This window comes from Macrobrachium nipponense, chromosome 21 (genome assembly GCF_015104395.2).
Source record: "Macrobrachium nipponense isolate FS-2020 chromosome 21, ASM1510439v2, whole genome shotgun sequence".
In the NCBI taxonomy this organism is placed as follows: Eukaryota; Metazoa; Arthropoda; class Malacostraca; order Decapoda; family Palaemonidae; genus Macrobrachium; species Macrobrachium nipponense.
In genome coordinates, this window is record NC_087212.1 from 65,321,609 (window position 1) to 65,347,929 (window position 26,321).

The 26,321-nt window shown below is 38.1% G+C and overlaps 1 protein-coding gene across 2 annotated transcripts in view; it reads right to left on the reverse strand.

Annotated features, from left to right (window-relative positions):
* LOC135198094 (uncharacterized) overlaps positions 1 to 26,321 on the reverse strand; it is a 189,536-nt gene that overhangs the window by 161,632 nt on the left and 1,583 nt on the right. Inside the window, exon 1 of one of the 2 annotated variants that reach the window (XM_064225539.1) lies at positions 14,412 to 14,637. The exons of the other annotated variant lie outside the window; for it this stretch is intronic. Coding sequence (XP_064081609.1) covers positions 14,412 to 14,451 — 40 coding nt within the window. The 5' untranslated portion in view covers positions 14,452 to 14,637. Of the gene's footprint in view, positions 1 to 14,411; positions 14,638 to 26,321 lie in introns of those variants that run through there. 2 annotated transcript variants of the gene reach the window in all.

The following is a 26,321-nucleotide window of genomic DNA, read 5'->3' on the forward strand; positions in this document are numbered from 1 at the left end:
TCGTATCTCCGGTTCCATCCAGTCCTACAGAAGACTGACAGCAACAAGGATAAACAACGAGAGAACTCACATGGGCGATGTTCTGCCAAGGAAACTTCAAATAACTAATCATTTCAGGGGAGCAATACAAGGCTCTCATTTTCTGCTTTTCTTGAAGTTATAAAGACGAAGGAATTCTGGTATGGGGCCATTTTTCACCAGCCAAAAGAGATTAAAACCAAGCTTAGTTTCTAAAAGTCAAATCAGCAGTTTTGAATTCATTCAGTATTTGCGCAGACTGTTCAATTACAGTCAGTCACCAGGGAAAAAAAAAAAAACGCTTATTGGTTGGTAGTCCTTGAAAGAAGCTCGGAGCGCTTCGCGATGCATTACAAAAAAAGTCTCCCCTTTAAAAATAGCCTGGACGTCTCATGGTAAAACGAAGGTCGCCGTCTCTCCATTTCCTCAACCGTCTGGGTGATTCGCATGCATCCAGCGAACCGCAATCGAAGGTCGCCACAAGGAACTCAGAGAGAGGTGAATTTTCATATCAAGCCTTCGGAGTTACCGAGTGTTTTCTTTGTATGGAGTCTTTACGTTGCATGAAACCAGTGGTTATTCAGTAACGGGACGAAGGGTTTTACGTGACTTTCCGAACCACGTCGAGAGTGAACTTCTACCCACCAGAAATACCACTATCTGACCCATCAATGGAATGCCCGAGAATTGAACTCGCGGCCACCGAGGTGGCAGGCCAACACCATACCGATCACGCCACTGAGGCGCAAGTTTAACGAGTGTAGGCCAAGCCTCTACTCTATCCCAGCAACAATCCCTACATCGCAGGAAAATGTGAACATGACAGAGATATTTAAGTTACGGGAGCGTCTTTTTTGAGATCTCTTTTTTTTTCGGTCCATAAATTTCTCAATGACATACTACGTTTGAATAACTACATATACAGTTTTAAGATGGTTCCACTGTTACATAAATGATAATCCAACCCAAAACGACGTCACCCAGGACCTAAAACGAGCAAAGACTCCAAAAGACAAGTCATATTAATGACACGAAACGCAGCACTTGCAAAAGGCGGCCTCACCAAACCAACACAAAGTCAACACTGGCCAATACCGTGACAGAGAGCAAAGTCTCTTCGTGTCCGAGAGGCATCAACGATAATCATTTTTCTCTCTGAAAGATAAGGCTGATAGGGGAAATAACGTCCGAACGCTTCTTACCCTCTGATAATCTCCTTGATCTTGAAGGAAGGAAATTGACAGTTTCAAGATGAGCAAGCGACCCCAAGAGCGAAGAAACGAAAACACCAATAACGCTAATGTTTCAATACAAGAAAGTTACTTCTTGATACGCAGACAACCTGTCAAACCTCAACGGCGAATCGAAGTTTCATTTTGTTATCAGGCCGTCTGGAGGTTTAATACAACTCCATGTTCAACAGGAATTTACAGCTTACTGAACTTGTCCAGAGGCCTAAAGATCATAATTTCACGTAATCTAAAAGATACTAATTTGTGAGATTTCAAAAATAAACAGACGAAATGCGCCGAAGAATCGTGTTTTCTGCACTGCTTATAATGGTGTATGAAACTCTCAACCACGGCCCATGAAACTTTCAGCCATGACCCGGGAGTGTACTGTGTTACTGACAACTATAGCGTTACCAGACGCACAATCACGACTTAAAGAAAATAAAAAAAAAACCACTAAGGCTGGATGGATGCAATTTAGTATGATAGGCGATTGGAGGGTGGGTGATCAACATTCCAATTTGCAGCCCTCTAGCCTCAGCAGTCTGTAAGATCTGAGAGCGGACAGAAAAAGTGCGGACGGACAAGAAAAACCAAAAACTAAAAGCATTACACTTGCAATATCAGAATAATTAACAGATTCGTGTTTTGATAAAATATGGGGAGTATCCAATAAATGAATGAGTGTAAAACAAAAGTCCTTCAAAATGTGATATCTTAAAATCACATACTAGTATGAAACTAAACCTCTCTCTCCTTATATGTGTGTATGTATATGGTATATATCTATATATATATATAGATATATATATATATAATATATTATATTAAGATATATAATATATATATATATTATATATAATATAATAATAAATAATATATATAAATATTATTTATATTAGATATTATAATAGATATATATAATATATATATAATATATAATTATTAATATATATATATATATATATTATAATATCTATATATATATATATATTAGCTATAATATATATATATATATATATATATATATTAATATATAATATATATATAATATATATATATATATATATAATATTAATATATATATATATATATATATATATATATATATATATATATAATATATATATATACATATAATAATTATATATAATGTAACTTATGCTAATACCACAGGAAGCACAGGCACAAGTCCTGTACCAGCGTATTCCGGCGATAAATTCACGAGACGCTACAATCACGTGCATCTTTTGTGACTTTTCGAGCACGTATACATCATCGCCTCCAACGCCGTTGACGCTGAGAATCTATTCTTTTTTCTTTTTTCCAAGTCATCTCTTTATCTCTGCAACGGGATAAATGGCGCTGCTTCAGGGAAAACCCTCGTTAGCCATTCCCCGACTCGACATGCAAACAGTAACGTGAAAAGCCTGTAGGCACAGTCGACGACGAAGAACTCGTAATCACTGCTTACAGATAACTACTACAATCGACAGCTTTTTACGGCGTTCGAGACTTCATTCTCAGTACGAAGATAACCTATTAATTACATAAGAGATAAACGAGGGGGGAATTCTCAAGGTGCAATTGCACCAATTAAACTTGTCTTGGTTTTTTGTTTTGTTTGTAAGGTGTCTTTACGTTGCAGGGAACCAGTGGTTATTCAGCGATGGGACCAATGGCTTTACGTGACTTCCGAACCACGTCGAGAGTGGACTTCTATCACCACAAATACACATCTCTCGCCCCTCAGTGGAATGCCCGAGAATCGAACTCGCGGCCACCAAGGTGGCAGGCCAAGACCATACCGATCACTCCACTGAGGCTCTCTAAACTTGTCTCGGAGAAGGTGATTTGCAAGACTTCATTCTAAAAATTTTACGGGTTTCTTCATCCCAAAGCAACTTTGATTTTAGCTTGCTTATTCCGTCCGTGTTTGTGACTCTTGTTCCATATTGACAATGGAGTGTGTTCAAGTCTCCCTTGGCGACCTGGCGCCCAATCGAAGAGCTCGCCAATAACTGGCTCTGGATTTCCCTTCCCTCTCATTTTTTCTACACTTAAAATTTCCTTTCCTCTTATTAACCTTCCAATGACAAGCTTGAATCAATTCTTAATGGCCCTAAAGAATGTCTTAACAGCATCCTGAGATAATGCAATGTCATACTCCACACCTATTTTCACATTAGTTCCTCATGATCGAACTTCAACTTACATATGAAATCAGTACTTCTCGATCTATCTACCTCAGCTTGAAACAGTAACTTCTAAAGTTTTACAGGAATATCTATATTGTCTATTTCAGGTTATACTAGCATTATTTAAATCTGTTCATTTCTTCACAGCCTACTCGAAAACTTCTTGCACAATACAAAAGCCCGAAGATTTCATTTTCTTGTTCTCTGGCAACCTATCGGCAGTAAATAGTGCGTCTAATATGTAGACAGTAGGTTGCCAGAATTCCTTATCATTTCGCAATGTACTCTCCAAGGAACAAAAATAAACACAGTCCATGCTTAATTGAACGCAAAAATCAACACCGTCTATGCTTCATTGACGCAAAAATCAACACCGTCTATGCTTCATTGAACGCAAAAATAACACGTCTATGCTTCATTGAACGCAAAATTAAACAGTCTATGCTTCATTGAACGCAAAAATCAACACCGTCTATGCTCATTGAACGCAAAAATCAACACCGTCTATGCTTCATTGACGCAAAAAATAAACACAGTCTATGCTTCATTGAACGCAAAATAAAGGTCTATGCTTCATGAACGCAAAATAAACACCCGTCTATGCTTCATTGAACGCAAAAATCAACACCGTCTATGCTTCATTGCAACGCAAATAAAAATCAAACACAGTCTATGCTTCATTGAACGCAAAATCAACACAGTCTATGCTTCATTGAACGAAAAAAAAATCAACACAGTCTATGCTTCATTGAACGCAAAAATACACACCGTCTATGCTTCATTGAACGCAAAAATCAACACCGTCTATGCTTCTTATTGAACGCAAAAATACACACCGTCTATGCCTTCATTGAACGCAAAAAATCAACACCGTCTATGCTTCATTGAATGCAAAAATCAACACAGTCTATGCTTCATTGAATGCAAAAATCAACACAGTCTATGCTTCATTGAACGCAAAAATCAACACAGTCTATGCTTCATTGAACGCAAAAATCAACACAGTCTATGCTTCATTGAACGCAAATATAAACACCGTCTATGCTTCATTGAACGCAAAAATACAGTCTATGCTTCATTGAACGCAAAAATCAACACAGTCTATGCTTCATTGAACGCAAAAATACAACACCGTCTATTGCTTCAGTTGAACGCAAAAATCAACAGCCGTCTATGCTTCATTGAACGCAAAAATCAACCAACCGTCTATGCTTCATTGACGCAAAATCAACACCGTCTATGCTTCATTGAACGCAAAAAAATCAACACCGTCTTATGCTTCTATTGAACGCAAAAATAAACACCGTCTATGCTTCATTGGAATGCAGAAATCAACACAGTCTTATGCTTCATTGAACGCAAAATAAACACCGTCTATGCTTCATTGAATCGCAGAAATCAACACAGTCTTATGCTTCATTCACGCAGAAATCAACACAGTCTATGCTTCATTCAACGCAAAATAAACAAACCCGTCTATGCTTCATTGAACGCAGAAATCAACACAGTCTATGCTTCATTGAACGCAAAAATAAAACACCGACTATGCTTCATTGAACGCAAAAATCAACACGTCTATGCTTCATTGAACGAAAAATAACACAGTCTATGCTTCATTGAACGCAAAAAATCAACACCGTCCATGCTTCATTTCACGCAAAATTAACAGTCCTGCTTCATTGAACGCAAAATCAAACACCGTCTATGCTTCATTGAACGCAAAATAAACAGCTATGGCTTCATTGACCAGCAAAAATCAACACAGTCTATGCTTCATGAAACGTCAGAAAAATGCCAAAAATTCACACCGTTCTATAAGCTTCATTGAACAGCAAAAATAAACACCGTCTATGCTTCTTATTGACGCAAGAAAAATCAAACATACAGTCTATGCTTCATGAACTTGCAAAATTCAACACCGTCTATGCTTCATTGAACGCAAAAATAAACACAGTCTATGCTTCATTGAACCCCAAAAATAAACAGTCTAGCTTCATTGAAACGCAAAAATAACACCGGTCTAATGTTCATTGAACGCAAAAATAACACAGTCTATTTTGCTTCCTTGAATGCAAAATAACTTCCTATTGCTTATGGAACGCAAAATCAACCGTCTATGCTTCATTGAATGCAAACACCCCTCTCAACACAGTCTATGCTTCATGACGCAAAAATCAACACATTCTATGCTTCATGCACGCAAAAATCACACATCTAATGCTTCATTGAATCGCAATAGAAACACCGTCTAGCGCATTGAACGCAAATAACAGTCTATGCTTCATTGAACGCAAAATCAACACAGTCTATGCTTCATTAACGCACAAATCACACCGTCTATGCTTCTTGACGCAAATCAACACCTCTATGCAACTTCATTGAACGCAAATCAACACGTCCTATGCTTCATTGAACGCAAAATCCCCGCTATGTTCATTGAACGCAAAAATCCAACCCCGTTCCTATGCTTCATTGAACCAAAAATAAACAACCGTCTATGCTTTCATGAGTCAGAAATCAACACAGTCTATGCTTCATTGAACGCAAAATAAACACCGTCTATGCTCATTGACCGCAGAATAATCACACAGTCTATGCTTCTTCATCGCAGAATCAACCAGTCTATGCTTTCATTCAACGCAAAATAAACACAACCGTCTATTCTTCATTGACGCAGAAATCAAACACAGTCTGCTTCATGAACGCAGAAATCAACACCGTCTATGCTTCATGAACGCAAAAATAAACACCGTCTATGCTTCATTGAACGCAGAAATCAACACAGTCTATGCTTTCATTGAAACGCAAAAATCAACAACAACGTCTTATGCTTCATTGAACGCAAAAAATAAACGTCTATGCTTCATTGAACGCAAAAATCACACGTCTATGCTTAATTGAATGCAATAAAATTCAACACCGTCTATGCTTCATTGAACGCAAAAATAAACACGTCTTTGTGCTTTCATTGAACGCAAAATAAACACAGTCTATCTTCATTGAACGCAAAAAATCACACCGTCTATGCTTCATTGAACGCAAAAAATAAACACAGTCTAGCTTCATTGAACCCAAAAAATCAAACACCGTCTATGCTTAATGAACGCAAAAATCAACCACAGTCTATGCTTCATTGAACGCAAAAATCAACACCGTCTATGCTTCATTGAAACGCAAAAATCAACACCAACTATGCTTAATTGAACGAAAACAAAAATCAACACGTCTATGCTTCATTGAACGCAAAAAATAAACACAGTCTATGCTACATTGAACGCAAAAATCAACACCGTCCATGCTTCATTGAATGCAAAAATAAACACAGTCTATGCTTCATTGAACGCAAAAATAATACCGTCGATGCTTCATTGATCGCAAAAATAAACACCGTCTATGCTTCATTGAACGCAAAAATAAACACCGTCTATGCTTCATTGAACGCAAAAATAAACACCGTCTATGCTTCATTGAACGCAAAAATAAACACCGTCTATGCTTCATTGAACGCAAAAATCAACACCGTCCATGCTCATTGAACGCAAAAATACCACCGTCTATGCTTCATTGAACGCAAAAATACACACCGTCTATGCTTCTTGAACGCAAAAATACCACACCGTCTATGCTTCATTGAACGCAAAAATAAACACCGTCTATGCTTCATTGAACGCAAAAATAAACACCGTCTATGCTTCATTGAACGCAAAAATAAACACCGTCTATGCTTCATTGAACGCAAAAATCACACCGTCTATGCATCATTGAACGGCAAAAATTCAACCACCGTCTATGCCATTCAAACGCCAAAAAATACACACCGTCTATGCTTCCATTGAACCAAAAATAAACACCGTCCATGCTTCATTTGAACGCAAAATACACACCGTCTATGCTTTCAATTGAACGCAAAAATCCACACCGTCATGCTTCATTTGAACGCAAAAAATACACACCGTCCATGCTTCATTGAACGCAAAAAATCAACACCGTTCTATGCTTCATTGAACGCAAAAATAAAACGGTCCTATGCTTCATTGAAAACGGCAAAAACAAACAAAACCGTCTATGCTTCATTTAACGCAAAAATCACACCGTCTATGACATTGAACGCAAAAGAAACACAGTCCTATGCCTTCATGAACGCAAAAATCCAACACCGTCCTGCTTCACGAACGCAAAAATAAAACATCCTTGCTCATTGAAACGCAAAAATCAACACGCTATGCTTCTGAACGCAAAAATAAACACCGTCTATGCTTCATTGAACGCAAAAATACAACACCGTTCTATGCTTCATTGAACGCAAAAAATAAAACACAGTATATGCTCATTGAAACGCAAAAAATAAACAACCTCTATGCTTCATTGATGCAAAATAAACAGTCTCGGCTTCATTGAAGCCAAAAATAAACACAGTCTGCTTCATTGACGCAAAAATAACACCCGTCTATGCTTCATTGAAACGCAAAAATAAACACAGTCTAGCTTCATTGAAACACAAAAATAAAACCGTATTGCTTCAATTGACGCAAAAAAAACGTCTATGCTTCATTTTTGAACGCAAAATATAAACACCGTCTATTCTTCATTTGAACGCAAAATAAACATCTATGCTTCATTGAACGCAAAAATAAAACAGTCTATGCTTTCATTGAACGCAAAAAAAACCACCGTCTATGCTTCAAAATTGAAACTCATTAAACAAACCAGTCTTTTAGCTTTATTGAACAAGAAAAATAAACCAAAGTCTCGGCTTCATTGAACGCAAAAATAAACACGTATATGCTTCATTTGAACGCAGAAAAATAACAAAAACACAGTCTATGCTTCATTAAATTGCAAAATAAACAGTCTATGCTTCATTGAACGCAAAAATCAACACCGTCTATGTTCATTTAAACGCAAAAATCACACCTCTTATGCTTCATTGAACGCAAAAATCAACACCGTCTTATTGCCTTCATTGAAACGCAAAAAATAACACCGTCTAGCTTCATTGAACGCAAAAATCAACTACGTTCTTTACGCTTCACGTGAACAAAAATAAAACACCGTCTATGCTTCATTAACGCAAAAATCAACAACATTCTATGCTTCATTGAACGCAAAATAAACACCGTCTTAGCTTTTATGAAAGCAAAAATCAACAAGTCATGTTCATTGAACGCAAAAATACACCGTCTATGCTGCATGAACTCAAAATAAACACAGTCTGAGCTTCATTGAACGCAAAAATAAACAGTCTATGCTTCAGTGAAGCAAAAAATAACACAGTCTATGCTTCATGACGCAAAATCAACACGTCTATAGCTTCATGAACGCAAAAACAACAGTCTATGCTTCACTGAACCGCAAAAATACACACCGTCTATGCTTCATGGATACGCAAAAATCAAAACACTGTCATGATTCATTGAAGCAAAAAATCAACACAGTTATGCTTCATGAACGCAAAAATCAACACAGCAGTCTATGCTTCATTGAACGCAAAAACAACACCGTCTATGCTTCATTGAACGCGCAAAAATAAAACACAGTCTATGCTTATTGAAACGCAAAAATAAACAAGTTGATGCTTCATTGAAACGCAACAAAATAACAGTCTATGCTTCATTGAAAGCAAAAATCAACACAGCTATGGCTTATTGAACGCAAAAATCAACATGTCTATGCTTCATGAACGCAAAAATCAAAACACCGTCCAGGCATTCATTGAACGACAACAATCAACACCGTCTATCTTCATTGAACGCAAAAATCAACACGGTCTATGCTTCATTGAACGCAAAAATAAACAAAAAACCGTCTGATGCTTTATTGAACGCAAAATTTAAATAAACACGTCTTATGCCTCATGAATGCAGATATCAACACAGTCTATGCTTCCAATTGAAACGCAAAAATAAACACCGTCTATGCTTCATTGAACGCAGGGAAATCAACACAGGTCTATTGGCTTAATTCAAAGCAGAAATCAACACAGTCATGCTTCTCATCAACGCAAAAATTAAAACACGTTCCTAATTGCTTCATGAAAGCAGACATTCAATCACAGTCTTATTCTTTCATTTGACCGCAAAAATAAAAAACGTCTATGCTTCATTGAACGCAGAAATCAACACGTCTATGCTTATTGAACGCAAAAATAAACACCGTCTATGCTTCATTGAACGCAGAAATCAACACAGTCTATGCTTCATTGAACGCAAAATATTCAACACCGTCTATGCTTTCATTGAACGCACGTAAACACCGTCTATGCTTCATTGAACGCAGAAATCAACTACAGTCTATGCTCATTGAACGCAAAAATAAACACCGTCTATGCTTCATTGAACGCAACAAAAAATAAACACAGTCTATGTTTCATTGAACGCAAAAATCAACACCGTCTATGCTTCATTGAACGCAAAAAATAAACAAAGTCTATGCTTCATTGAACGCAAAAATCAACACCGGTCTATGCTTAATTGAATGCAAAATTCAACACCGTCTATGCTTCATTGAACGCAAAAATAAACACAGTCTGTGCTTCATTGAAACGCAAAAAAATAAAACAGTCTATGCTTCATTGAACTCAATAAAAATCAACACCGTCTATGCTTCATTGAACGCAAAAATAAACACAGTCTAGCTTATTGAACCCAAAAATCAACACCGTCTGCCTTGTGAACGCAAAATCAACACCGGATGCTTCATTGACGCCCAAAAATCAACACCGCTATGTTCATTAACCGCAAAAAATCACACCAACTATGCTTAATTGAACGCAAAAAATCAACACCGTCGATGCTTCATTAACGCAAAAATCACACCGTCCTATGCTTCATTGAATCTAAAATCAACACCAACTATGCTTAATTGAACTCAAAAATCAACACCGTCTATGCTTCATTTGAACTGCAAAAAAATAAACACAGTCTATGCTTCATTGAACCCAAAAATCAACACCCGTCTATGCTTAATTGAACGCAAAAATCAAACAACACCGTCTATGCTTCATTGAACGCCAAAAAAATAAAACACCGTCTATGCTTCATTGAACGCAAAAAATCAACACCAACTATGCTTAATTGAACGCAAAAATCAACCCAGTCTATGACTTCAATTGAACGCAAAAATAAAACACAGTCTATGCTACATTTGAACGCAAAAATCAAACACCGTGCATGCTCATTGAATGCAAAATAAACACAGTCTATGCTTCATTGAACGCAAAAAATAAAATACCGTCTATGCTTCATTGAACCGCAAAAAATAAACACCGTCTATGCTTCATTGAACGCAAAAACTAAACACTGTCTATGCTTCATTGAATGCAAAAAATAAACCACCGTCTATGCCTTCATTGAACGCAAAAAATACACACCGTCTATGCTTCATTGAACGCAAAAATCAACACCGTCCATGCTTCATTGAACGCAAAAATACACACCGTCTATGCTTCATTGAACGCAAAAAATACACACCGTCTATGCTTCATTGAACGCAAAAAAACAATACACACCGTCTATGCTTCATTGAACGCCAAAAAATACACACCGTCTATGCTTCATTGAACGCAAAAATACACACCGTCTATGCTTCATTGAACGCCAAAAATAAACACTGTCCATGCTTCATTGAACGCAAAAATACACACTGTCCCTATGCATCATTGAACGCAAAAAATCAAACCGTCCATGCTTATTGAACGCAAAAATACACACCGTCTATGCTTCATTGAACGCAAAAATAAAACACCGTCCATGCTCATTGAACGCAAAAATACACACCGTCTATGCTTCATTGAACGCAAAAATACACACCGTCTATGCTTCATTGAATGCAAAAATCACACCGTCCATGCTTCATGAACGCAAAAAATCAACACCTGTCTATGCTTCATTGAACGCAAAAATAAACAGTCTATGCTTCATTGAACGCAAAAATAAACCCGTCCTATGCTTCATTGAACGCAAAAATCAACACCGTCTATGCTTCATTGAACGCAAAAATAAACACAGTCTATGCTTCATTGAAGCGCAAAAATTAAAACAAAAATCAACACCGTCCATGCTTCAACTGACGCAAAAAGCAAAAAAATAAACAGTCCTTGCTTCATTGAACGCAAAATAACAACACCGTCTATGCTTATTGAACGCAAAAATAAAAACACCGTCTATGCTTCATGAAACAGTCACAAAATAACACGGACGTCTATGCTTCATTGAACGCAAAAAAATAAAAACAGTCTAGTTCTAACGCTTCATTGAACGCAAAAATAAACAACCGTCTATGCTTCATTGATGCAAAAAATAAACAGTCATTGCTTCATTGAACGCAAAAAATAACACAGTCTATGCTTCATTGAACGCAAAAATAAACAGTCCGTTCTTATGCGTTCATTGAACGCAAAATAAAACACAGTCTATGCTTCATTGACACAAAAAATAAACCAGTCTATTGCTTCATTGAACGCAAAAAAAACAGTCTATGCTTCATTGAACGCAAATATCAAACAACCGTCTATGCTTCATTGAACGCAAAAACTAAACAGTCGTATGCTTCATGACGCATCACAAAAATAAAACAGTCTATGGCCTCATTGAACGCAAAAATTAAAACTACCGTCTATGCTTCATTGAACGCAAAAATAAACACAGTCCTATGCATTCATTGAACGCAAAAATAAACAGTTCTATGCTTCATTGAACGCAAAAAAATAAACACCGTCTATGCTTCATTGAACGCAAAAATAAACACAGTCTATGCTTCATAGAATGCAAAAATAAAACAGTCTATGCTTCATTGAACGCATTCAACACCGCTTAATCTATGCTTCATTGAACGCAAAAATACACAGTCTTTATGTCCATGCTTCAAACAACGTCTATGCTTCATGAAGCAAAAAATCACACCGTCTTAAGCTTCAAAAATCGAACGGCAAAAATAAAACACCGTCTATGCTTCATGCTAAACATCTGAAGCAAAATAAACAGTCTATGCTTCATTGAACGCAAAAATAAACACCGTCTATGCTTCATGAACGCAAAAATCAACACCAGTCTATGCTTCATTGAACGCAAAAATAAACACAGTCTATGAATTCATTGAACGCAAAAATCAACACGTCTATGCTTCATTGAACGCAAAAATAAACACCGTCTATGCTTCATTGAACGCAAAAATCAACACCGTCTATGCTTCATTGAACGCAAAAATAAACACCGTCTATGCTTCATTGAACGCAAAAATAAACACCGTCTATGCTTCATTGAACGCAAAAATAAACACCGTCTATGCTTCATTGAACGCAAAAATAAACACCGTCTATGCTTCATTGAACGCAAAAATAAACAGGTTCTATGCTTCATGAACGCAAAAATCAAAACACCGTCTATGCTTCCATTGAACGCAAAAAAAACACGTTCTAGATTCATTGAACGCAAAAATCAACACCGTCAATTGCTTCATTGAACGCAAAAATCACAACCGTCTATGATTCATTGAACGCAAAAATCAACACAGTTCCTATGCTTCATTGAAACGAAAAATAAACACAGTTCTTGCTTCATTTGGCACCCCCTTGCGCAAAAAATAAACAGTCTATCTTTCATTGAAACGCAAAAAAATCAACACCGTCTAGCTTTCATTGAAACGCAAAAATCAACACCGTCTATCTTATTGAACGCAAAATCAACAACCGTCTATGCTTCATTGAAACGCAAAAATAACCAGTCTATGCTTCATTGAACGCAAAAATCAACACCGTCATGCTTCATTGAACGCAAAAAATAAACACAGTTCTATGCTTCATTGAACGCAAAAATAAACAGTCCTATGCTTCAATTTTTTGGGGGGGGGGGGAAAAAAAAAAAAACCAAAAAGAAACACAGTCTAGCTTCATTGAACGCAAAAATCAACACGTCTATGCTTCATTGAACGCAACCAAATCAACACGTCATGCTTCCTTGAACGCAAAAATAAACACCGGTCTATGCTTCTTGAACGCCAAAAATCCAACACCCGTCTATGCTTAATTGAACGCAAAAATCAACCACAGTCTTGCTTCATTGAACGCAAAATCACACAGGGTCCCTATGCTTATTGAACGCAAAAATCACAAAGTCTATGCTTCAAGACGCAAAAAATCAACATCGTCTATGCTTATGAACCAAAAATCAAACACGTCTGTTCATTGAACGCAAAAATACACACCGTCTATGCTTCTTGAACGCAAAAATCAACACCGTTCTGCTTCATTGAACGCAAAAATCAAACACAGTCTATGCTTCATTGACGCAAAAATCAACACGGCTATGCTTCATTGAAACGCAAAAATCACACAGTCTATGCTTAATTGAACGCAAAAATCAACACAGTTCTATGCTTATTGAACGCAAAAAGCAACCACAGTCTATGCTTTCATTGAACGCAAAAATCAACAGTATATGCTTCACTGAGCGCAAAAATAACACAGTCTATGCTTGATTGAACGCAATGATGATAAAACTCTTCTATACATAAAATATGAAACTGAATGCCTCAGATCACTCTTTTACTGCGGTGGATTTGTTCAATACCTGTTTTACTCTTTTGTATAAAAGTACCATCACTTTCAAAGTCCTGAGAGTTCACGAGTTACCTTCTGTCATCTAATTACTATATCTGCAAGAGGACGTGACTTTTCCATCTGGATTATATAAAAAAAAAAAAGTACTGCTGTAAACACAAAATCTCAGAGAATGATCGGCAAAATTTAAATTAATACACAATGGGACAACTTACCATAAATCATGCAACACAACAGTAATATTTTTTAGTGACAGATTAAAGCAACCGAACAAAAATTTACCTTTTACAATAGCAACTTCCCAAAAAATAATAAAATAATTAAATCTGTCAACACAAGAAAATGCAAGCATGGGAAAACCAAAATTATCTTCTCTAAAACTGAATCATTAATCTAGTTTTCACTTACCTTCCCCATTATGTGTAGGAGTCACAGTGCGGGTGTACATTATGGCAAGGAGAGTCTTCAGGATCCTGACTAGTATTCTTCGTTCTACTCAATTCTACAGCCAAGGTGCAAAAGAGATCTCCAAACAACAACTTTGTGTGTATATTGGTAATCTCTGACTTTTTTTTATCAATATACTATATAAAAATATCTTTCATACGGGTTTTGGGCAATATACTGGCACATCTGTTTCATACATTGAGCAAATACTTCAGTCGTAAAAGTATGTCCAAAATACAAATAAAATAACATTCAATCTTCAGAGATCAACGTCGTTTCTCAAATGACTTAAAATGTTAAGTGTTTCTCTTGGCCAGAGGATGGTCTCGCTTCAAGCTCAGTCGCCAGGAGAGGTTGCCGGCCGAAAAAACCAACTGTTAGGGAACCCAAGGTCCGTGATTGACAATCCAGGCTTCTAGGCGAATATGAGCTGGGTGGCAGGCAGCATCTCTACGAGAATTTAAAACACATCTGTCACTGATGACCTTGAACCAAGAGCAAGTCAAACTTATGGCACTTAGACAGCAGCCAAGACAGGCCCAGCTTGCACCTCGGGTTACGCTTTCCCCTCCTAAGCAACGGACAAGGCCACTGTCGGTGGAAATGTCATTCGAAGTAGGGAACTCTTTCTTCGAAGTCACGCTGCAACGCGGAGTGTAGTACTTTGGGTATGGAGAAATAGCAATGAGGACGTAACGGTGGTGACGACGAGAACGCTTTGTGAGTGTCTCCACAGGACAGCGGGTACCAGGGGCCAGTGAAATACTCTTGGTCAACAGGGCCAGATTGACGCTACTTGGTACAGGAACGCCTGAACTGACGTCCCTGTACGAATGTGCTCGTACGTCGGCTTAACTGCTTCAGATTTGTACTGAGGGTTGAATAGATCTTTTCACTGACAGCTCATCAATCGTTTCTTCTTCAGTAATCCTTCAGCACTAAGATAACATTAGCTTGTGAAATGCAACTATAATATTATTACATCTGCTGTCACAATACTACTTTTACTCTCAGAATATCCTTGCCAGCTAATGCAACCTTCAGGGGAGACAGGATACGTGAAATGCTGCAGGTACAGATGATGGCAAACAACGCTGAGAATTCAATGCCTGTAACAAGAGAAAAAAAAATAAAGGCTTACCCGTACGTTGAATTCTACAAAAATGCTATGGTAATGTCACTGGACACAGTGATTGAAGACTAGCATGTCTGAGATCCCTACCACATAAAAGATGTTTATCACATGTTTGTGAATGGTACTTAATTTTCTTAATCTGTTATTATATTATCATTCAGGAGATAAAACCCTTTTCATGTGAACAAGGCTACGGCGGCCACTGATTTGAAATTCAAACCTACAGAGCATATGGTGCTCATTTGAAAGAAATTGCAGATGATAAGAAATACAGAAAGAAGAGATATGACAGAAAATAAAAATAAATAAATAAATAAATAAAAATATGAATAAATTATTAAAAGACAAGGTGAATTGTTTTAGGGTTGTAATTTATATTCATCTATGCTTGAACTTTTGAGGTTCATATCACACGACAGTAAAATCTATTGGTGTATGTGGAAAATTAATCATTCCGTGAGACTGTTTGTTAAACCACTAATAATTCTGAATTCCGCCTATATTAATGAAAAAAAAATCTGGAATGACTACATCTGTGAACATCTTTGGAAAATGTAGATCACGAAGCGAGTGGAGTTTTCAAGATAAAGTACATAAATTATGGTCGAAATGTGTGTGGCAAACAGTGATGAATAACACAGATGCATTTACCAGTAAACTAACGCCAGTGCTGCTACACCACCTTCTTTCTAAACCAATTCAAATATGGATGTATCAAAGCATTCTGTGAGAAGAGCAACTTCAAGTTTGGAAACCACACGACACTTTGTTTACAGAAATTAACACAAGCAAATGATTTAACTATGAACTGGACCTTCAACTTGCAAGTCTCAAAAGAAAAGGATTCGGGGATTAGTCCTAAAAACATTATCAAGGACAATAGAGCCGACTATATTTAAGCAGCCAATTCCCAGCAATGTAATTGGCACTTCAACTATTTTCCATGCTGCTTCGTTACAAGCAAGGAACTGCCTCCCAACCGTCCATTTCCAGTTAAAGTGTTCAATTACTGCTATGCATACTAAGACAAAGAGGGGGATCACACACACCATGCGCTGGCTGCGACCACATAAGTTAATGTCCTTGCGTAATTAGGCCTATGTAACTAAGATATCAGCATACGTTTCTGAGGTCTCTCTATTTCTTTTATTCGTTCAAAACTTGATGCATACATTAATATCCCAAAGTAGAGTAGGCCTGATAACTACCAAACAAAATTCCTAAGGAAACCTGAACACGAGGAACATAGGTTTATATGATTGAACGTATATTATACGAATAGAAATACAGAGTTTAGGCCAAAGACCAAGAACTGGGACCTACGAGGTCATTCAGCACTGGAAAGGAAATTGAGAGTAGTTGGGTTTGAGAGGTGTAACAAGAGGAAAACCTCGCAACTGCACTATCAAATAATTGTTAGAAGGTGCATAGAAAGATGAAAGAAAGATCATTTGATTGGAGGTACTGTGGAAACTGCTCCCTTGCAGTCTTACATTTTAGTAAAAGGCTAGACACACCGCCAATAACTGCGGAAACTGCTGCTTTGCAGTTGTATTTCCTTGGTAGAAGGCTAGGCCCACCGCCAATAACTGTGGGAACTGCTGCCTTGCAGTCTTACTTTTTAGTAAAAGGCAAGGCCCACCGCCAGTAACTGGAAACTGCTGCCTTGCAGTTGTATTTTATAGTAACAGACTAGGCCCACCACCAATAACTGTGGTTGATGACAGCAAGGGCATGCGGTCGTAAAAACTCCTTTTGGCAAACAATAAACCATGCCTGATGATGCCTTTGATAGAAGGCAGTGGAGAGAGAAGGCGCATCAGGCAACCAACCCGTTAATGTAGGGATAACAGTGGGATAGAAGACTACAGTGAAAAGGAATGAAAATGGTAGCGTATATTATAAAATGGTTAATTGAAGACAAATCTTGCAGTTGTTCGTGGTGGTAAAAGTCGCCTATTGCGAAACAGTAGCGTTCAAGTCGCTCTATGAATTCACAGGAGAGCGAGGAATTGAATTGGGCAGTCAGTGCAGGAATGGGAAATTGACGTCATCCGCTACACCGACACACTGGAGCCATAGGGGAGAAAATCGCCTCCGATACTTTTAATGACGATCTAAGAATGGCAATAGTGCCCTCATATCCATGAATACTTTACAAATTACGTGGAGACGTCAGGTAAATCAATCTTGAAAAAATGCCGACATGCATAATAAATCTAATAGCAATGTAAACTGTTCAAGTCAAAAGAGGTGTTAATCAAAAACAATGGAAATCTTACATATACACTAAAAAGTATTAAAAACTTTATGAATATGAAAAGCAACAATAAAAGCTTATGAAGGAACATACATACCGACTATTCTCACAAGATTCAGACTGCTTTACATATATATATATATATATATATATATATATATATATATATATATATATATATATATATACCATATATATATATGTGTGTGTGGTGTGTGTGTGTGTGTGTGTGTGTGTGTGTGTGTGTGTGTGTGTTTCTCATCACCGGGTCTTCGAATTTAATACAAATCCCAAACAAAAGAGCCATTTCAAAAGCTTCAGAAATATAGAAATATGTAAAAGTGCTATAAAGGCTGGCCTAGGTCAAGTGTTTTAAGATGATTTGGCTGAGCATAACAAAGGGGGACATGACCGTTGCTGAAAAGTTCAGAATTCGAAAGTGTCGGGCAGGAGCGGAGGAATACCGAAATGCAACAAAAAGATAAAAAAACTGCCGGATAAATGAGAGGAATAAATACTGGAAAATAAAGTGTTTAATATCCAGGAGGCAAAAAGAGTGAGTGTGCAAGATACAGGTGAAAGACGCAAAACATACATACATACATAAACACAAACACACGCATAATATAGCTCCGGAGAAACTCAACACACACGGACACGACATCCTATGATCTCGTCTCAATTATTATGCGCTGGAAGTGGCGCTTATCGTACCATAAACTTGTTGGATTTCATAAGTGAATTCAACAGCTCTTTACCTTTGTCTCTATGATCACTGATATGACGCCTTCGTCGGACATTTCCTTTACGTCTGCATCACAAACAAATCTTTGTTATTATTTTTGTTTTCATTTATTATCTGCCTTCATTTTGTTCAAGTCTCTCGATTAGAGTCTAGTTTGCCCGTCCATAGTGTCAATGATGCCACGAGCAACAAAGATGGCAGATGGGGCACCGTTTCAAGTTCTTGTTTTCCATTTGATTTTTAGCCTTCTCTTTTCTGAGATTTTGTGTTTCCTGACATCTTGTCCTCATCAACCGCGTGTCGAAGTTATTAAGGAGAGACAAAACTCGTTTGGATGTTATACTTCCCATTAGTTGTCTCTCTGTGTTTTCATGTAAACAATCACCATCTTGATCTACATGACCGCTTCGCTTACATTTCTCCTTCAGTATCTTTGACCTCCTGGGTAGGAACTGGCCTGCCTTCCCTCGGGGCCTTTCTCCCGGTCTAGAGTGGCCTCCCTCGGCCTCTTGGTGGCATTCCACCCCTGAGATCAGGAGGGTCTGTCTGTCTTTGGCTCTGAGAGGCCTACCACCTCTGGGACAATTTGTCCTCTCCCTTCTTTCAAACTCAGTGTCCTTCCATACGTCCGTGTTTTCTTCTTACAACAGTAGTTCTACATAACAAGCCAGCCAGGATACTTAATTCCCTTACCATCTTGTCTTCGTTCTTATAGTTATAACATAATTATAATGTTGACTACCGTACATTTTGTGCCTAATTCTAAATGCACGAACACACACACGACTCCCTCCATATATATATATACAAACTCACACACCCACACACACATATATATAGTATATACATCTTCTATAATAATAAAATCGGAGTGGATCTGATCTTGTTTGTCCTCCCCCGGGTGACAGTAGGGGAGACATGAGACAGCCACACACCCGATCCAAACCGGTTTGCCCGCCTCGGGTGGGGCTGGGCAGGTAGGGGAACACGGGTACATCCACTTCCATCTTGGAAACCTTTCGCACTTCCTCCTAACCAACCTAAGGCTTTCGCATTGAAAACTTTTCATCAAATTGTCATCTCCGTTCTCTCTACAAGACCAAATCATTTCACAATTCTCAGATCCATCCCTCACCTGGGCTAACCTTTACACCACCTCTAAGTACATCTCAGGTGGTCCTTAAAGTACATTTACTGCGACGTTTCAAAACACAAGGGTTTCATTTTCAAGCTGTAAAGACAGAATACAATAAAATTAACATTAAAAGCACTAAAATGCAAATACAAGACATAATAGTGTTTTTAATGTTAAATTTATTGTTTTCTGTTTATATAGCTTCAAAATGAAACCGCCCTTGTGTTTTGAAACGTCGCAATAAATGTATCATTAAGGACCACCTGAGATGTACTTCCTCCTGCAACAGTCCTTCTGTTGTCCGTTACCAGTAAACTGCCATATCTTAGAACGGTGGTATATATATATATATATATATATATAATATATATATATATATATATATATATATACTATATATATATATATGTGTGTATATATATATATATATATATATATATATATATATATATATGTATGTATGTATGTATAGGTCAATCATACAAATCAAAGCAAAATAATTGTGTGATTGAGTGAGTGGGAAAGTAAGACAGGTGACAAGTGGGAGTGATAGAGTAAGAGTAGTATTGTCTGGAAAGAAAGAGATTGAGTGAATCAGTGTTCACTACGAGAGTTCGTTGAGAAGTTTGATGGCAGGAGGCTTCGATGAGCTAAACTTTGACAAAGAACACAGATAGGAGGGTGACTGGTTTGCTGTTTAAATTGAGATATAAGCTTAAGTCTCCGAACCTATTTTATATATGTTAACAAATAATATTTCATTATGTAGAAAATCCCTGAAGATGTGGCGATGTTGTCACGAAACGTAGGATTAAAGTGAAATGTGACTCATCGTGTTCCTGATAATTTTACCAAATTATTGGCTTGGAATTCTACAATATTCTTAATAATTTCTAAATTGCTAATGACATATACGAACATATTTCGATTGCTTCCGAAATCTGGCATCACAATAGGCATGGTCATTGATACCGGAGAGACATTGCTTGTAAGATATTTAGGATGGGAAAAAAACAAAAAAAAAAAAGCTAAATCGTAGCAGCCATCAAGAGGTAATAACGAACTAAACGTAGTAAAGGGAAGTTCAAAAATAGCAAACAGATTAGTACACAATTTGTCCTTTCAAGAAAGGGTCCTTAGAACTTCCAAAAGGCGCCGTCACTTTCACTATTTCTCCTTCTTCACTCAATTTCTTCCCATCCCACTTTTAGTACAAAATCGGCAGAAATCTTTGACAACGAAAAACAAAAGAAGTAAAGCCGAGATCATTCAGTTGTAGTACCATTTATATTTTCATCTGGATGCATAAAATGTCCTTACTTGGTAAACACTGACGGCTACAGCTTTCGATTAGAATTGCCAAAGAACAAACAAGCAGACGCAGAGTGCTCAGTGCTGACAAGAACCGGTGAATACTACCTACTACCCGTAAGTCTTCCCTACAGACGGCCAGAGACTTCAACTTCCTTTGCCACTAACTATCTTTTAAATAGAAAAAGCATTAACTTGAGATACAACTAAAACAGATATTCCTGCAATGGTTGCTATACAAATGCGTAAGCTAAAAACTCGCGGGACGCCCGAAATACACCAGATCATCAAATCAATTTGTAACTTTCCTGGCCATACGAACCTTAGATTTCATCAATGGAGTTTCTCACGCACTGCGCGCTTCGGCTGTCACTATCTGGTCAATATCCTATCAAAAAAATCAAAATCACTCTTAATGTCAAACGTTCTAAGACTTCGAGCTGTTATAATCGTATGAGATGCATATGAGTCATTGAGAGATGTTGGCTATTCTGAACGTAGATATTAATAACGTCTAAAATACACGAAGGAAATCAAATATTCAGCAACTACCACATAATAAACGATCCTGAGAGCTAATGCCTTTGTTGAGAAGCTTCCAAAGTAAGCGTTACTCAGCAAAGAAAAGTGCCCCAGCGATTCAATGAGGAAAGACTACTCTATGCCCCAAAAGGACAGCGTAAATCCACAAAGATACGCATTCCAGGTTTCTTTCTTTGCCGAATGCACGCTTGTTCTCATAGTTTCGGGAGGGTGCCCAAATCTCAGAGTACCCCGACACCTTCAATATTCTCCGAAACCACATTTCTTGGAAAAATTCGTACGCTAACCGAAACCAAATTGTTAACACGCCAAAGATGATTTGACACATATCTACGTAGAGAACCAAGCCTTGTATGTATGGCTCCAGCTGTTAAAATGCTGAACACGAATACTTTCCAGTCCTCGTATCACCACCATTTTCAGGCTATTTAGACTGCATGCTGATGTCAAACATCTAAGGATCACACGAAGTTCAAAGCGCCGTGTTGTCAACATGAGCCAGGGAGAGAGAAAAGAAAAGCTTGTCCATGATGCAATAGCCATCTACGACTTGAAGCTTTCAATGGCTATTGGACCGCGGCATCTCAACGTAAGTGCCATAAAAACTGAAATCAGCAAATGCACCGAGAATGAAAAATGCATTCTTCCTTGAAAACACTGCAAATGAATAATCGACATTTAAAGACACCGTCCAAGCACAAACAATAAAGCAAGGTTTTAATTGTGACGGAAACTTCTTAAGGAAGAAATGGAAAGTTGTAAAACAAAATAAACACTTACTCGTGCCACCCCCTTAGTTTCATTTTCAGTTGTTACGTCTGACATCCACAACGCGGGCCTTTCTGAACAATGTAACAGTTGCTTTTCCCAAGAACGCTAATGAACTCCTCAAAAGCCCTGATAAATGCAGCTATCATTTTCCACATGACTCTCAACGAACTGATTACTGTTTCCAGCGTACCTCTCTGCAGCAGGGCGCTTCTGCCGCCAAAGGATATCGACTCCGCAACGTCCGGAAGGATACTGCATATCAGTTAGTAAAAAAATCCTTTTCGACAACATCGCCTGGTCTTAGGCGACGACCATGAGGTGCCCATTCCCCGCGTCTTGTGACTCTCCTCGCATAGGATTTTAGGCTCAGCGCTCAACTTCCATAATGACAATTTAGGAAGCAACGTATGGTCGCCGAGTGATCACAAACACGCGTCATCCGTTCACTCTTACTGAATCCCCCAACAGAGGTGGAATTCCAAGACGAGCGCTGTTATTTCGCTGCTGCCTGGTTCGGACAAAGGTATTTCGACTCTATGTTCTGAACCGTGAGAGGAGAAAATACCAAATCTATACACATGGGGCATGTGGTGGCACTCATCAAGGACGACCTTAGGCCATCTTTAGTATTGTACGCTTAGCTTAGTATTAATCAGGGTGTTATTCATGACCGTCGAGTGAGACATCATTGACCTTCCGTCCGGAGGGACTAAGTTTCATAATGGCTTACGAGCTGTTTGAAAACAAAACGAGTTTTTTTGTTAACGTCTGATAGCAACTTCGGCGATGACATCGGCGAGGAGGACTGGGAAGATTAATCATTAAGCGCAGTGGAAAGCAAAGGAGGAGAGTCTGCTATGAACCCAGCACCTGGCATCCTCGTAAGAACATAAACCGATCCATAATCACAATCCCATGACCATTATGACCTACACATAATAAAATGGGGGAAATCATGATGTCGTTGTCGCAGGGAGGTGAAATCCCATAGGGGCATTGTCGTTGTTCAATCTATCACTTTTCCCTCAAACCGCCCAGGGACTGAGCAGACCTTGCATTCGCGGGGAGAAAGTGATGCCCATCAAGGTACGCATCACGGGACTTCCTATCAGCAGACCGGTGATCCCGCCAGGGTAATGCTAAGTTCAACGGGCAGGACCCGTCGCTGTTCGCTGGGTTTTAATCGTAATTTGCAATTAGAAGATCCAACACTCAGAGAGAGAGAGAGAGAGAGAGAGAGAGAGAGAGAGAGAGAGAGAGAGAGACCTTGAATAAACTGATCCTCCATTTACTTTCGTGTTTAACGGACCACTTGAGTGTAAACTTCAAACATGTCGCTAAAAATAAGAATTTAACGATGTAACGTGCGAGCAAATATACAGTTTACAAATGACAGATATGGTGCCATTTATATAACATGTTTTAAGCGCCTAAACTGCTAAAAATAAGAAACAAAAAAAGGGTGATAACCGACCCAAAGACTTTTAATAGAGATCAAGAAAGAATATTCAATTAATTTTATCACAAGTGAGAAAATAACTGCGCGCGTGCACACACCATATAAATATACAATTTATATAAGAAATAACCTATTCAGTCAATTAAACCTGAGTGCTGCCGCGATGGTGGTCAACGGCAAGGTTTCACCTATAAGCCTCAGCATGCAAAACGGCGTGGGGTTCAGTTATAACAGCCCGAAGGCAGAGGAGTGCTTGGCGGAAGCACCTTTGCACACAAGGCCAGTGGCAGTCACATTTCCACTGCCGTAGACTACCAAAAATAGTAGGATTCTCGCTTCCCTGCTTGGCGCCAGTCACCAATTGGAAAGGGGCGTAGGACTTGAAGCACAATACCTTGGACTTGTTTGTAAAAACCAATAAAAGGTGTAAAAGGTATTCGAAAATAATACGTATTGTGGAAATACTAATGGATGTTTCTGGCGTCACAACTACCAGGGATATTCATGCTGGATGTACAAAGTATGGACCGTGCCATATTTGTATCGGTTTACTGATCGGTTACTGGGATATATACATATGTATATATAAACACATACACATTATTATAATATACATATACATACATATATATATATATATATATATATATATATATAATATATATATAAATACTGGACGATGGGAATTCGTGCGCGGGCGGTTTTGGGTGCAGCTGGAGGACAGTATAAACCTACGGACCCTGCAAATGTGAGCCTAGTTATCTGCCAATATATTTACATATATTATATATATATATATATATATATATATATATATATATATATATATGTATATATATATATATATATATATATTATATATATGTAAATATATTGGCAGATAACTAGGCTCACATTTGCCGGGTCCGTAGGTTTATAGTCCTCCAGCTGCACCCAAACTGCCCGCCATGAATTCCCATCGTCCAAGCTACTATAGAGTAGAATGTAGAATAGAAATCTGAATTCAGGCCAAAGGCCAAGCGCTTGGACCTATGAGGTCATTCAACGCTGAAACGGAAATTGACAGTAAAAAGGTTTGAAGGGTGTACCAGGAGGAAAATCTCGCAGTTGAATTATTAATCAGTTGTTAGGAGAGGGTGAAAAGTAAGGTGGAAGAGAATATGAACGGAGGTACAGTAATGATTGTCATAGCTAGTCTGGTTTAAGACCGGGGAGCTGGGCTAGCAACCTCGTCTCCATGGACTTGCCGAGTACCGGAAACAAATTCCTGAGATGCATGCTAGTATTGCACCAGCCCAAGTTTTTTCGCCATGCCCCTAGGTTAGGTTAAGTTAGGTTGAATTAGAACCTCTCCATTCTATGGTTAGTTTTGGAAATGTGGCGTTCCGCTTTTTTCTGGGAAAGGTCCCTGTACTAGGTTATAATCTCGGAAAAATGCGTACCGGTAGGCTCTGTTTCCAGTGTAAACCTTGCCCGGGGGGGGGGGTTGGGGGGGGGGGGTCAAGGGGGGGGGGGGGGGGGGGGGGGGGGGGGGGGGGGGAGGCAAGATTAATGGTTGAAAATAAAAACTAATAATATCTCTAGGTTAGAGATGATTAACCTAAAACTTTTGATCATGAGGAAAGTTTCTGCAAGTGTCGTTCGTTCATACACAAATGTTCTCGGAATTTCTTATTAATAGAACAATGGCGAATATGATTTAAATGTTTGAGTGGACTAAAATCCGGAGTAACAAGAACTGGTGGTAGTCTTAAGCTGTGATTCCAAAACCCCTTCATCTCCTACGTCTTGGTCGGTGTCCTGAAAATCCTGCCTCTTTGTTCCTTTCTTCCTAACGTTCTCTTTAAATAAAGTGAGATTCGTGTCATTCCTGAAATTATACTTAACATAATTCTGTTATAACTCAGGGGTCGTGTGATAAATGAAGTCACTGAAAACCATTGTCCAAAATTACAAAATGTAGAGTCCTTTTTTCTTTAATTTTTTGTGATGCTGTTATCATCTTCATCATTGCTGGTTATTAACATTTTAAGTTTGAATTTTTTTTTTTTTACCTCCTTGTTTTCCAATTTTTTCCATTTCTTACTCTATATAACCGGGTTTCTATTTAATTATTTCATTCTCTCCGCTCTATTCTTAAACGTTAACTTCTCGGCATGATTATATTTATTTTTGACACATCTTTCACCATCTTTCCAGTTGAATTTAAGAAGTCTATACCGCAGGAGAGCGATTACATTCAATAAGAGAGTGAAATAAAAAAAAAAATAAAACTAATGAGATAAATCTGTAGATTTATTCTACAGATTCTTCTGGAAAAATTATAGTACCGGAAATAAAGAGTTAAACACTGAGATAATCAGTGTTATCTCTTCATTTCCGCTAGATCTAAAAGCACGATATATAAAAAAGCGCTAGATCTAAAAAGTGTAATTTAACGATGTGGCAAGTTCCTAAGTTTCAAGGTGAAAGGCGCACTTCGTAAAGAGAAAATAATATAATACAATTATAA